This window comes from Podarcis erhardii (assembly GCF_964252035.2).
Source record: "Podarcis erhardii genome assembly, chromosome: 2".
Lineage (NCBI taxonomy): Eukaryota > Metazoa > Chordata > Lepidosauria > Squamata > Lacertidae > Podarcis > Podarcis erhardii.
In genome coordinates, this window is record NC_138498.1 from 23,019,873 (window position 1) to 23,031,873 (window position 12,001).

Consider the following 12,001-nt stretch of genomic DNA (forward strand, 5'->3'; position numbering starts at 1 on the left):
CCCTACAAAAAGCATGCCAGCCTCCAATGAAAGAAGATGAGCAGGGCAACTCTCCCAAGAGATCATCGTCTTCCAGCAACATTGCCTCCAATGCCAAAGATGGCGAGATGTCTGGGGCATCTCTTACTCACCCGTGACCCCAAATCCTCTGTGTGGCACGGCAGGTAGAGGCGTTTGGCCTCCCGAGCCAGCCTCCCAATATAAGGGGTCCCTCATGCCCCCCTGAGGAGGCTCTGGAGAAAGGGAGTTCCATGTGGCATACAGGTGCCCACTAGAAAAGGCAGAGGAACAGGCCACAGGATGCCACCATACTTCAAAGCCCAGGTGCTGCTCTGCTTCCAACAAGTGCCCATCCTTAAAGAATGGTTCCGAGCAAATCGACCACACCTCTCCCCACAGCCTCTCTCAGTTCCAAGGAAACATAACAAGCGGGTAGAAAGAGGATCTATCCAAGTGACACCACCACGAAAACCCCACACATATACTAAGTAAGAGAACATCAGCTTTGCCACACACCCCGTCTCCCCCCACTGTTTTCTTCCCAACCCCATAACACCAACGTCTCACGGCAAATGAAACTAATCGGCAGAAAACGCCACCCGGAGAATGAGGCAATGCCTGTGCTTTCGTTAAACGAGGAAAATATTCAATCGTCATAATAATACAGAATCGGTTTCCAAACCATAACCCCGAAGGGCAGTTCCCACATCCTCTGCCCACCTCACCTGCAACGAGGGCGAACTCGGGGAGCGCAGGTGGGGCAAATCTCCCCATCATTTGCCCTCCCTTCTGCGCTCTAGGGGGCGCCAGCAGCGGCAGGGGGGGTTAGCGCCCGAGTTTCCCCGCATCTCTCCCCGACGGAGAAAGTACCTGAACGCCCCTTTTGCCCCCCTGGGTTATGTTTGCGCCCGCCAGCATGCCCGTGAAAGGGCGAGAAGAAGCTAGGAAGCCTTTTCGGAACGCCCCTCTCCGCCTCTCCCCTCAACCCCAGCCCACCACCGCGCAGCTTCGCCCCCTCGCCCCCGGGAAAGCGGAGAGCCCCTGCCACGCGCCCTTACCCGGGGTCCCAGCCAGAGCAGCAGCCACAGAGCGGCCAGGCGGAGGAGAAGCCCACTGGACGCCGCCGCCGCCGCCGCCGCCACACGCTCCCGACGCGCCATGGCTCTCTCGACGCCGCTCCCGGGCCCCGGCGCAGCGCCCGCCCGGCTCGGCAGCCTCTCGGGCCGCCCCTGACTGCGGCGTGTCCGGCCTTCCTCCTCCGGAGGCGGAGCCTCGCCTCGCTCTGCCTTCCGCGTCAAAGGAGGAAGGGATGGAGAGGCGCGCGGAGGGTCGGGCCGAGGCCGTCGGGGGTTGCCGGGGGACTGGCACCGGCTGGCACTCAGGAGGCGCCGCCAAAGCCCTGCGCGAGGAAACCCTCGGCTTTATGAAACGGAGAGGCCAGAAGGAGGAGGGCCGGCCTTCAGCGGCTTCCCCGCCTTTTCCCTGCTGGCAACATGCCTGGCCGGGAGGGAGACGCACAGTGCGCGTGTGTGTTTCGCATATAGATCATGCCCTCCGACTTGTTTCCCCGAGGGAAGTAAGGACGTCCCATTCCATAATGGTAATTTGGCTCTTTATACCCCGCCCATCGGACTGGGTGGCTCCAGCCACTTCGGGCGGCTTCCGACACACATAAAAAACATAATGAAACATTCCCGTCCCTATACACGGACTTCAGACGGCTTCAGACGGCTCCGGCATTTCTCCGACATTTCTCCGACGGCTTCTCTAAATCAGGGACGTCCCTGGACAATAGGGACACTTGGAGGCTCTATGTTTGAATGTGTGTAGATGTAGACATTTACACCTATTTTAATATGGTTTCCCCACTCTAGAACCAAATGATTTTCAAGGTCTCGCCCCACAGGCAGCCCTGCCATTTAGATGTGTCGCAGGGGTGCCAACTTGAATCAAATATTGGGGACCCCCCAGGTAAGCCCTGCCCTGTATCATCAATCACATGATGTGGCACGCACACACCATTTGAATGGCAATGTCTATCAACTTGGGGAGGTCCGCCCCCCTCAAATATTTTATTGGGGTGCCAAATGGGACCTTGGCCAGTAGGAGTTGGCTCCTATGGATGTGTGCAAGAAATCCAAACCACAAAGCGCCACCCCTCTACTCCCACATACTGGATGGACCACCAGTCAGGTTCTCGTTGCGCACATTTCTTAGGTACCTGGGCAAGTTTGGAGTCACAAAATTTTTAGGCCTCGAATCAAAAGACGTGGTGACAGATATAAACTGAACAAATAAATAAATAAGCCTGTGTCAGAGCTGTTGTACTTCAGCTCCGTGGGTTCCTACAAAACTAGGTTTTGCTTAAGTGTTCTGCAGCCTAGGCTTTTTCCTGACAACCTCATTTTCTGGAGACAGGAGATAGACCTGTCAAAAGTAGTGAGGTCAAGACATGTTAACCATCTCAGCGAGAAAGAGGCCACAGGTTGGAAGGGTATTGTGCAGGACAAAATCTCTACAGTATTGTGGGATATGTGGGGGGGGGGGGTATTTGACGTTATTGATGTCTCAAGGCTGCCAAAAATCTTGAGTACGGTGCCAAAGACCTCATGCATTTGATGATAATGATGCCTAATGGGAAATAAGGGTACTCTAGCACATGCTGTTGTGAATATGCAGGGACAGAGTAGGCTAAAAAGACCACCAACTTTCCTGCTTGGAATATTTATGTTGGAACTGTTAATCACTTCCCATATGGATCTTCCAGACTTTATATGATTTTATATGATTTTACGGAAAAGTATATTAACAGCAATGGAAGCAGAAGTGTGTAGCATTAAAACTCAACAGGGCAGCGATCCTGCAAGTTCCAGAAAGAACCATGCTTGACAAAATGGAGGGCCCAGTCCATGCTGCTAAAATGTCTAAAGGTCAGTGAGAGCGGGACAAAAGCTTGTCTGAGTTCCCTGGCAATTTTAACCTGCAGACAAGTTAGTCCAATGAGAGATGTGTTTGTTTTGCATCTTGGCAGGCGGGTTTAGAGAGAGAAAGTCACCATGACCCCTCCAGTCCCTAGGTGAACTTCAGTTGTAATAATAAGAGAAACCATGCATTTCCATTAACTGTTCATCAGTTCTAAAGGTTCTTGAACAAACATAATGGAGATTAAAGGAGAGATTTGACCTCTGTGAATGAATGAATGCTGCTTAGCAAATGATTTTCCTGAGCACTCCTAACTTGTATCTATGTTTTTATGCTGTACTTATTAGCCCTTGTTAGATATCATTTGCTGATGTTATAATTAATAGGAGTTGCAAAGCAAATGGTGCTCTGTTCAAAATCAAAGCCTGTCTTCTAATTCTTATTCAGTTTTCTGTGTACCAAGCTGAAATATACTTGGAGTCAAGTGTGGATTTCATGCTCTTTATTCAGCTCATAGTAGTGAGAAATGCCAGTTCCTCCAAACTGTCTGCTTTATATACATTATTTACACAATGGGCCCCCATGTGATTGGCTAACTCCGGGATTCTCCTGTAGGCCAATCAGGTTGCGGATTCACTTCCACCTGGAGCTGGATTGGGTGGCTCCTGCGGACCAATCAGACTGCTGCATTCTGAATCCTATTGTTCTAGGCCCAATCAGACTGCTGCATTTTGGATCCTATTGTTCTAGGACCAATCAGACTGCTGCATTTTGGATCCTATTCAACTCAGTACATAACACATGCCATCGCTTATATAGTCAGAAGAGAGGCATCAACAGATGCGGATGAGGGAGTCTTGCGATAACCCTCAGGTTTGCAGAAGTACCAAAAATTTCTAAAAGACTAAAGGGTGGAGGAGGAGCCCCTCAAGTCCCCTCAACTCCCATCAGCCAACTTTGGGCCCCTCAAGTCTCCTCAGCCCACTTCAGGCCCTTCAAGTCCCCTCAAGTTTCCTCGACCCACTTTGTACCACTTCAGTCCGCTTAGCCCACTTTAGCCTAGGTTTTAGCACAAAACGAGCACTAAAACTTTGGCAACTGTTTTGGGGAGATCCGGAATTTTGGGGCCACATGATAATGAAGCTTTAACAATCCGCAGTTGGGAGACTAGCACTGCAATTGCGATGGAAATAAAGTGAGGGAAGTAACCACAAACCAGGTTTTAAAAGGAAAGCAATGGTCTGAATGTGACATTAGCTAATCATTTGCTGTGGAACCACTCCAAGTCATTACAGCAAGTGGAAGCAATTCCTTTGATTTCACTGGAATTTAGCAAAACTGCCTAAAATGTGATCAAGACAAAAACATGTTGAGGATTGTGTCCAAGGGCAAGTAAAAAATAAAAATGAAACTGAACAAGCAGGGGCTCTGTCAAACAGAGTTCCTTCCTGAAGCAATTTCTGCCTCTTCTTTCCTTATTATTTTTTATAATATTTATTTTTAATTTATTTTTATAATTTTTAAAATAAGTTCCTCATTTTTTAATATTTTAAATGTTAATGGAACTCTTGATTTAGCAAGTTCCTTGCTGGAATACTGCTTTGGTGTTGTCTTCCCAAAAGGATCGGCAATAAAGATAAAAGGAATTAAGCATCTCCTCCTCATTTGATTATTTTCTGCTAGTGGACTTAAAACATATTTATTTCCCTTAGCTCAACTCCCGCAAGGGATGTTTTCCAGGGGGAAACGAGGAATACTGTACTCTCTTCCTAACTCCACCTACCCGTTTTTAAAATGAGCAATTAGTGTCCTCTAGCGGGTAGAATCATTTGCTGGAGGCAAGTGAAATAAAATAAATCCGGAGCCGCAATCAAAAAGCAGCCAAGGCAACTACACCTTTCAAAACTTGCGCAAATTACCCCGACTCACTCCATATTTAGTTAATGGCTTCGGAGAACCACAGCAATGTAGTTTCTCTATTAAAAACAACAACAAAACATGCGGTGCAAATAAATAAAAGGCATTTAAAAAAAAAACCCAAGCAGGAAATGATGGACGTGAGATAACGGAAAGATATACAGTGGTACCTCGGGTTAAGTACTTAATTTGCTCCGGAGGTCCGTTCTTAACCTGAAACTGTTCTTAACCTGAAGCACCACTTTAGCTAATGGGGCCTCCTCCTGCTGCCGCGCCGCCGGAGCACGATTTCTGTTCTCATCCTGAAGCAAAGTTCTTAACCCGAGGTAATATTTCTGGGTTAGTGGAGTGTGTAACCTGAAGCGACTGTAACCTGAAGCGTATGTAACCCAAGGTATCACTGTATATGCAGCCAGAAAGTAGAAAATACAGTGGTACCTCAGGCGTATGTAACCTGAAGCATATGTAACCCAAGGTACCACTGTATATGCAGCCAGAAAGTAGAAAATACAGTGGTACCTCAGGTTACATATGCTTCAGGTTACATACGCTTCTGGTTACAGACTCCGCTAACCCAGAAATAGTACCTCGGGTTAAGAAATTTGCTTCAGGATGAGAACAGAAATCGTGCAACGGCGTCACAGCGGCAGCAGAAGACCCTATTAGCTAAAGTGGTGCTTCAGGTTAAGAACAGTTTCAGGTTAAGAACGGACCTCCGGAACGAATTAAGTACTTAACCCGAGGTACCACTGTACTGCTTATTTCATTGGGTCGTGCGCCACATTTCCATCCCTAACACGGCAGCGTCCTGATTTACAGCCTAATCCATTACTCAAGAGTAAATTAAACAGGGTTTACAGGTAAGCGCGCACAACACCGCCTGCAGCCGATCTCTTTTAGGCTGCAAGGCTTCAAGCTGCCGTAAAGACTAAGCGGCTCCAATCCCGGCGCCCCCAAGAGGCAGAAACAAAACGCTTTGCGCATTGGCGATGTACTTTCACCTCGCCACATCCTCCGCATCCCACGCGGCTTCTGACGGGAAGGGGCGGTCTTGACGCGTCACAATGGGCATAAATAGAGCTGGAGCAAGCGGCTCCGGCCTTTTCGCTGCAAGGACGGGGAGATGGGGAAGGTGAGTGCCGCTTATCCTTATTTTGAGAAGGGATTTACCTGGGGAGGGGAAAGAAACGGGAACCCTGCGTGGCTGGAGGAAGCAAAGACCGGTCTCGGGAAGCCGTCCTGTGTAGGCGAGGACAAATTCAGGACATTTCCTCTGGGCCGGTTGCTGCCCTATGGAGGTCCGCGGAGCTTTACTCCCCGGTAAAATTGAAATAAAAAATTTGCAGCATCAGCACCACGCGTCACCCGCAGGACCAGGAAAGCAGAACGGAAGAATGTCCGATACAGTGCGAATTGGGCGGGGGGCTTAGCTTTGTTCCCAAAAAATGCACGTGCCATCACGGCGAAAAAGGGCAGGGAAAGGTTTTGCGTGCTTTTGAGCAGGGCCTAGTGGCTGAAAGTGGGAAGGACGTCCAACGTGCAGGGGGACCTCAAGAATATAGGATACCGAGTTATACAACTGCGCCCCCGTTAGGCTGATGTACAGGCCGCGTTAGTGTACATTTTGCAAAATGATCGCCCACTTTTAATTGCTCGCTAGTGCTTAACATGGTGGCTTAAAAGTATATCTCCCCCCACCCCATGAACTCAGTTTCCTTTATTTATATAGTCAATGCTCTGCTCAGACTGGCTGAATATAGCTGGAGGGAGTTATGCTCATAGCAGAGCATCTACTGCCAAGGGTGGAACTGGTAGTGGACTTTTGACTCCAGAACAAATGTGGATGGACTTTTGTGCTTTTCATGACTCTCTAGGCAGTCCTAAATCCTCTGAAATGTGGCTGGGTTTTTTTTTTCTTTTTAACTGGAGAAAACCATTGAGAAAGGGAAGACTCCTGCCTAATGCTGGCTGCTGTGATGATTCTTTTTTGGCGTGTTAGACTGCTGATGCAGATGACGAGACGTAGAATCTGAGCCTCCAGCGTAAAATTACAGAAGGCAGGTTGTGCTACCCTGCAGGTAGCATCTTTATGCTGCCGTATGTGGCCCCATTAAGATGCATTCACAAGTGGGAGACAGAATAGTGCTGCACAGCTTTAGTGGCTACGTTTGCACAAGCAAATATATTCATTACTGTTTACCAGTTGTAACTGGGTAAGAGAATGGCAATGGTAGTGACTGGACTTTTTATCTTTGTTCTTGTTTGTTTACGCTTGCAATATTTTGAAGAACCATTCTTGTTTTAAAAAAAGTTATCATCAAAGATTAAATCTCCTTTCAGCCATAATTAAGAGAATTACATTGCTTATGGAATGACTGCCTTGGCTGTGATGACTATCTTGCAGCAATCTGGCTGGCACTATTTGCTGCACACCTGTGTGCTGTTGCAAAAGGAGAGCAGGCATGCAAGCTGTGTTTGCTGCACAGGAACAAAATTGTTCCATGTTGTCATTCCTCAGTCTAAACTATATGCCTTTCCTCTTTGCAGGCTAGTGTCTTCCTTTTCCTTGTGCAAAGAAAACTACATGAAGGAACCGGTGCTCTTCGACTAAAGCTGCTGTGGGGGTGCACTATATTAAAATAAAATAATAAAATAAAAAACTATTGTGTGTCTCTTTTCTCTGTTGACTTTGAAGCACTGCCTTTGAACTGGTGCATGGCCGATTCCATGGCCTCACTGGCTACGCTACAGTGCAAAAGTAAAGGACTTGCTTATAACTGGTGCTGCTCAGCTTAAATCTGAGTGATTCTTTTAAGGGCAAGTTACATTTCATCTGATGATTAAAGACTACAATCTGGAACTGCATCAGGGGTTGCAAATACCGTAGACAGCTGGCATTGTATACCAGAACTTACAGGGTTTCAGCTTGCCTTTGGTTTATATGACCTGAATATTATACCCCTGGAGTCCACTTCTGCCTCTTGAATAGTGTCATTTTTGTTTTATGTGACACCCCCCCCCCAAACAAAAATTGTTTCTGGGGAGGTTAGAGGCTTCCATTTGGGCAGAGGCTTAGGACAATACATGCCAGACTAACAACACATAATTTGCGTAATAAATTCTAGAACTTTGAATTCTCCCCATGCCTGGAAAGTGTAATGAACTAAGGCATTCATGACAAAACATAATGGTTCTCATACAGGAGCCTACAGTGAAGGTTTAAAAATTAACTACATTTCCAGAAAGATGCAATTTGTTTGGCATGAATAATACTTTTTTAAAATCCTCATTAAAAACTTGGGGCATTAAGTAAATAAATGCCGGTCTGAATTATACGGGGCACAGGCAGTCGTGATATACAGTTGTACCTTGGAAGTCGGAACGGAATCCGTTCTAGAAGTCTGTTTGACTTCCAAAATGTTTGAACGCCAAATTGCGGCTTCTGATTGGCTGCAGGAAACTCCTGCAGCCTATCAGAAGCCCCGTCGGACATTCGGGTTCCAAAAGAACATTCACAAACTGGAACACTTGCTTCCAGGTTTGGGAGCCAAAACATCCGAGATCCAGGGCATTTGGGATGCAAGGTATGAATGTAGTGGCGTCACTCTTAGTTTGGTATTGGTTATTGAGCGTGCATGCTATATGAATCATAATTGAGCTATGAAATTGGCATTGTTTAAATGTCACTTTTAAAAGGATAAGATACAGCCTATAAGGGCCCCCTGTGCCTAAAGCTAGCTGAAAGTACCCAAAGGCCAAGTTTGCAAACTGGATTTTAGAGACCAAAGGGCCCAAACTGCAACCCAAAAGTGACAACATAGGAATTTAACCTGTATATCTCATTTTTCCGGTGTGCTTCTTCGCGTTTCTTCTTCATGACTGCTGTTGTAATAAATAATCCTTCATGAAAGTTATTGCATTACAATCTTCATTAAATTATATTTCCATTGATACATAATGTTATGGTATAACACTTTCTTTTTCTAAAAAAATGTTTAGGGGTACTCTCATTTTGACTCAAGAAAATCACCGGGGGCGGGGGGAAATAAATACAGTTGTACCTCAGTTTTCGAACAGCTTAGTTCTTGAATTACTTGGAACCTGAACACTTCAAACCAGGAAGTGAGTGTTCTGGTTTTGGAACTTTCCAGAAGCCGGACGTGCTCTAACTTCTATTTACCTAGTGAGGAAAGGCGGGCCAGGTGGCAAATGAGCAGGCACATGCCACCCTCCACCACTGGGTCCCTCCGCCTCCACAACAGCAACCGCCCCCTCCTCCAGCTCTGTTGCTGCTTGCACGGGAACAGGAGCACACTTTCCATTGAGGGGTTCATGGCTGCACTCCCCTCAAGGGAGAGGTTTAAAGGAGCCCCCACCTCCACATCAGCCCCCCAGCAACCCCGTGAAGGCAACCAGGCTGAATAGTTGCTGAGGTTGGGGAAGGTGGAGGGAGCCCAGAAGCTGCATCTGAGAGCCCCTGCACCACCTGAAAGCAGCCAGGCACTACTCAGCTGAGCTGCCCACTCCACTTCTGAGAGATCCCCACCTCCTCACGTGAGCCACCCTCCACCCCCAGCACGGAAGCTACGGCCCTGCTGGGGTGACCGCATGCATGCCCACAGAGGGCTCTGAGTGCCCTCTGGCACGTGTACCATAGGTTCACCACCACTGGTATAGTATGTCAAATGTTGAGTCATAGGTGACAGTGCTGCTACCGAACAAATTTTCATGAGGATTCCTCACTGCCCTAGTAGGCTGTAACTAATACTGCTATGACAAGGGTTGGCAGCGCTATTCGAAGGGATCCTTCAGCAAGCATCTTAGATTCCCAGGCCTCTGGCCTGAGTTGCTCAGGAGGCACCTATTGCAATACTGCAATGCCAGACACATCTTGCTAGTACTGCCAAACTAAGTGTTGTTTCCTGAGGAAGATGTCATTGCAAATATATTACATTTGAAGGCTGTTAAGTGCCTGCACTGCTGCCAACAATAGTAGCACTGATCAGTAGATTCTAGGGACAACCAACTGCTTGGCATGAACTTTTTTGTTTTTTTACCTCCAAAGTACACATACCTCTGTACACACTGTAATAATAATAATAATTTATTATTTATACCCCGCCCATCTGGCTGAGTTTCCCCAGCCACTCTGGGCGGCTCCCAATCAGTATTAAAAACAATACAGCATTACATATTAAAAACTTCCCTGAACAGGGCTGCCTTAAGATGTCTTCTGAACGTCAGGTAATTCTTTATCTCTTTGACATCTGATGGGAGGGCGTTCCACAGGGCGGGCGCCACTACCGAGAAGGCCCTCTGTCTGGTTCCCTGTAGCCTCACTTCTCGCAATGAGGGAACTGCCAGAAGGCCCTCGGCGCTGGATCTCAGTGTCCGGGCTGAACGATGGGGGTGGAGACGCTCCTTCAGGTATACAGGACCGAGGCCGTTTAGGGCTTTAAAGGTCAGCACCAACACTTTGAATCGTGCTCGGAAACGTACTGGGAGCCAATGCAGATCTCTCAGAACCGGTGTTATGTGGTCCCGGCGGCCACTCCCAGTCACCAGTCTAGCTGCCGCATTCTGGATTAATTGCAGTTTCCGGGTCACCTTCAAAGGTAGCCCCACGTAGAGCGCATTGCAGTAGTCCAAGCGTGAGATAACTAGAGCATGCACCACTCTGGCGAGACAGTCCGCGGGGAGGTAGGGTCTTAGCCTGCGTACCAGGTGGAGCTGGTAGACAGCTGCCCTGGACACAGAGTTAATCTGCGCCTCCATGGACAGCTGTGAGTCCAAAATGACTCCCAGGCTGCGCACCTGGTCCTTCAGGGGCACAGTTACCCCATGCAGGACCAGGGAATCCTCCACACCTGCCCGCCTCCTGTCCCCCAAAAACAGTACTTCTGTCTTGTCAGGATTCAACCTCAATCTGTTAGCCGCCATCCAACCTCCAACCGCCTCCAGGCACTCACACAGGACCTTCACCGCCTTCACTGGTTCTGATTTAAAGGAGAGGTAGAGCTGGGTGTCATCTGCATACTGATAGGTTGGAGAGTGCTCTGTACTGTAGGTTGGAGAGTGCTCTGTACGTAGGGGAGTGTGGCATATAAGTACAAAAAATCTATGGAAAAATCCCTGGATGCAGCTCTTCCATAATATGATAGGACTGAGCAGGCCACAACCTGTATACTAGAAAGCAGGACTAACAGGATGGTATCCTAGAAGACAATAAGAACAAGGGCACATAGCTTCTCAGTATGAATTAAGGAACTACATGGACATACATATGTGTAAATAAGCTATTTAAAAAATCTAAGTAAATGACTTATTTTTAAATGTCTCCAGAGATTGAACACTGCCGGTAGAAACCAGTGGAGGGTACCCAGGAGATAAAATGCCCAAGGACTGCTGACAAATTGGGGGAAACAAAAAGTGGCTGGAATCCCAAACAGAAGCATTCAACACTGTCTTGCAAGTCCCACTTGGGCTTTACTGTTTTGCCAAAGTTCTTGCGAAACTAAGTGCCGCACAGTGATAAAGCAAAGGACATGGGAGAAATACACTTATCTGTACAGGCCCAAGACTTAAGAAGAATGTCTTTCATGGCCTTGTCTCTCAAAAAAAAATGAGAACTTGATTCATGTGTGCCCTGCATGCAGTGTTCACAGCTGCTGTTCTCAAAATGGTAAATAATTTAGAATTCATAAATAGAACAGTGTGGGATTACTTTGCTTGGGAAAAATAGCGGTGGAAATGGTCTACAATCTGGCATTGTTGCCTGCTGCTGACAAGCCTTGGTTGAGGCTGCACTGATGCCATGGTCTTTGGACCCATGAGCAGGGGAGAGAAGCTGCAGACTGGAATGGCTAGTGGGCAATTGCAATCCATAACTAAACTAGCTGGCTGCTGTTTCCACCAGGGGTGGGAAACCAGTCTTCCATATGTTGCTATACCACAACTTGGAGGTGCAACAAAATCTGGAGAGCCAGCAGTTTTTGGACAGGACCTCCCATGTCCCCCTCCCCCTTTCACGACTTCAGAAATGACACCCAATCAGTTCTTTGACATGGGATAAATTTATTTCAGAGAACAAAGCAAACCCATTGTAATAACCCACATAGTCCAATTAATGAAGTGCAATGAAGTCACTTGTGTCAAATCTCGG

The 12,001-nt window shown here is 47.5% G+C and overlaps 1 protein-coding gene and 1 long non-coding RNA gene across 2 annotated transcripts in view; one reads left to right on the forward strand and one right to left on the reverse strand.

The window, feature by feature from the left end:
* Positions 1-1,202, reverse strand: part of ERN1 (endoplasmic reticulum to nucleus signaling 1) — a 61,517-nt gene extending 60,315 nt beyond the window's left edge. Inside the window, exon 1 of the mRNA XM_081849577.1 lies at positions 1,059-1,202. Coding sequence (XP_081705703.1) covers positions 1,059-1,160 — 102 coding nt within the window. The 5' untranslated portion in view covers positions 1,161-1,202. The remainder of the gene's footprint in view (positions 1-1,058) is intronic.
* A 4,430-nt stretch (positions 1,203-5,632) lies between these two features.
* On the forward strand, positions 5,633-7,499 carry LOC309335533. Its single transcript, XR_014153562.1, has 2 exons — positions 5,633-5,971; positions 7,387-7,499. It is a non-coding gene; the product is annotated as an uncharacterized lncRNA (long non-coding RNA).
* The last annotated feature ends 4,502 nt before the right edge of the window (positions 7,500-12,001 follow it).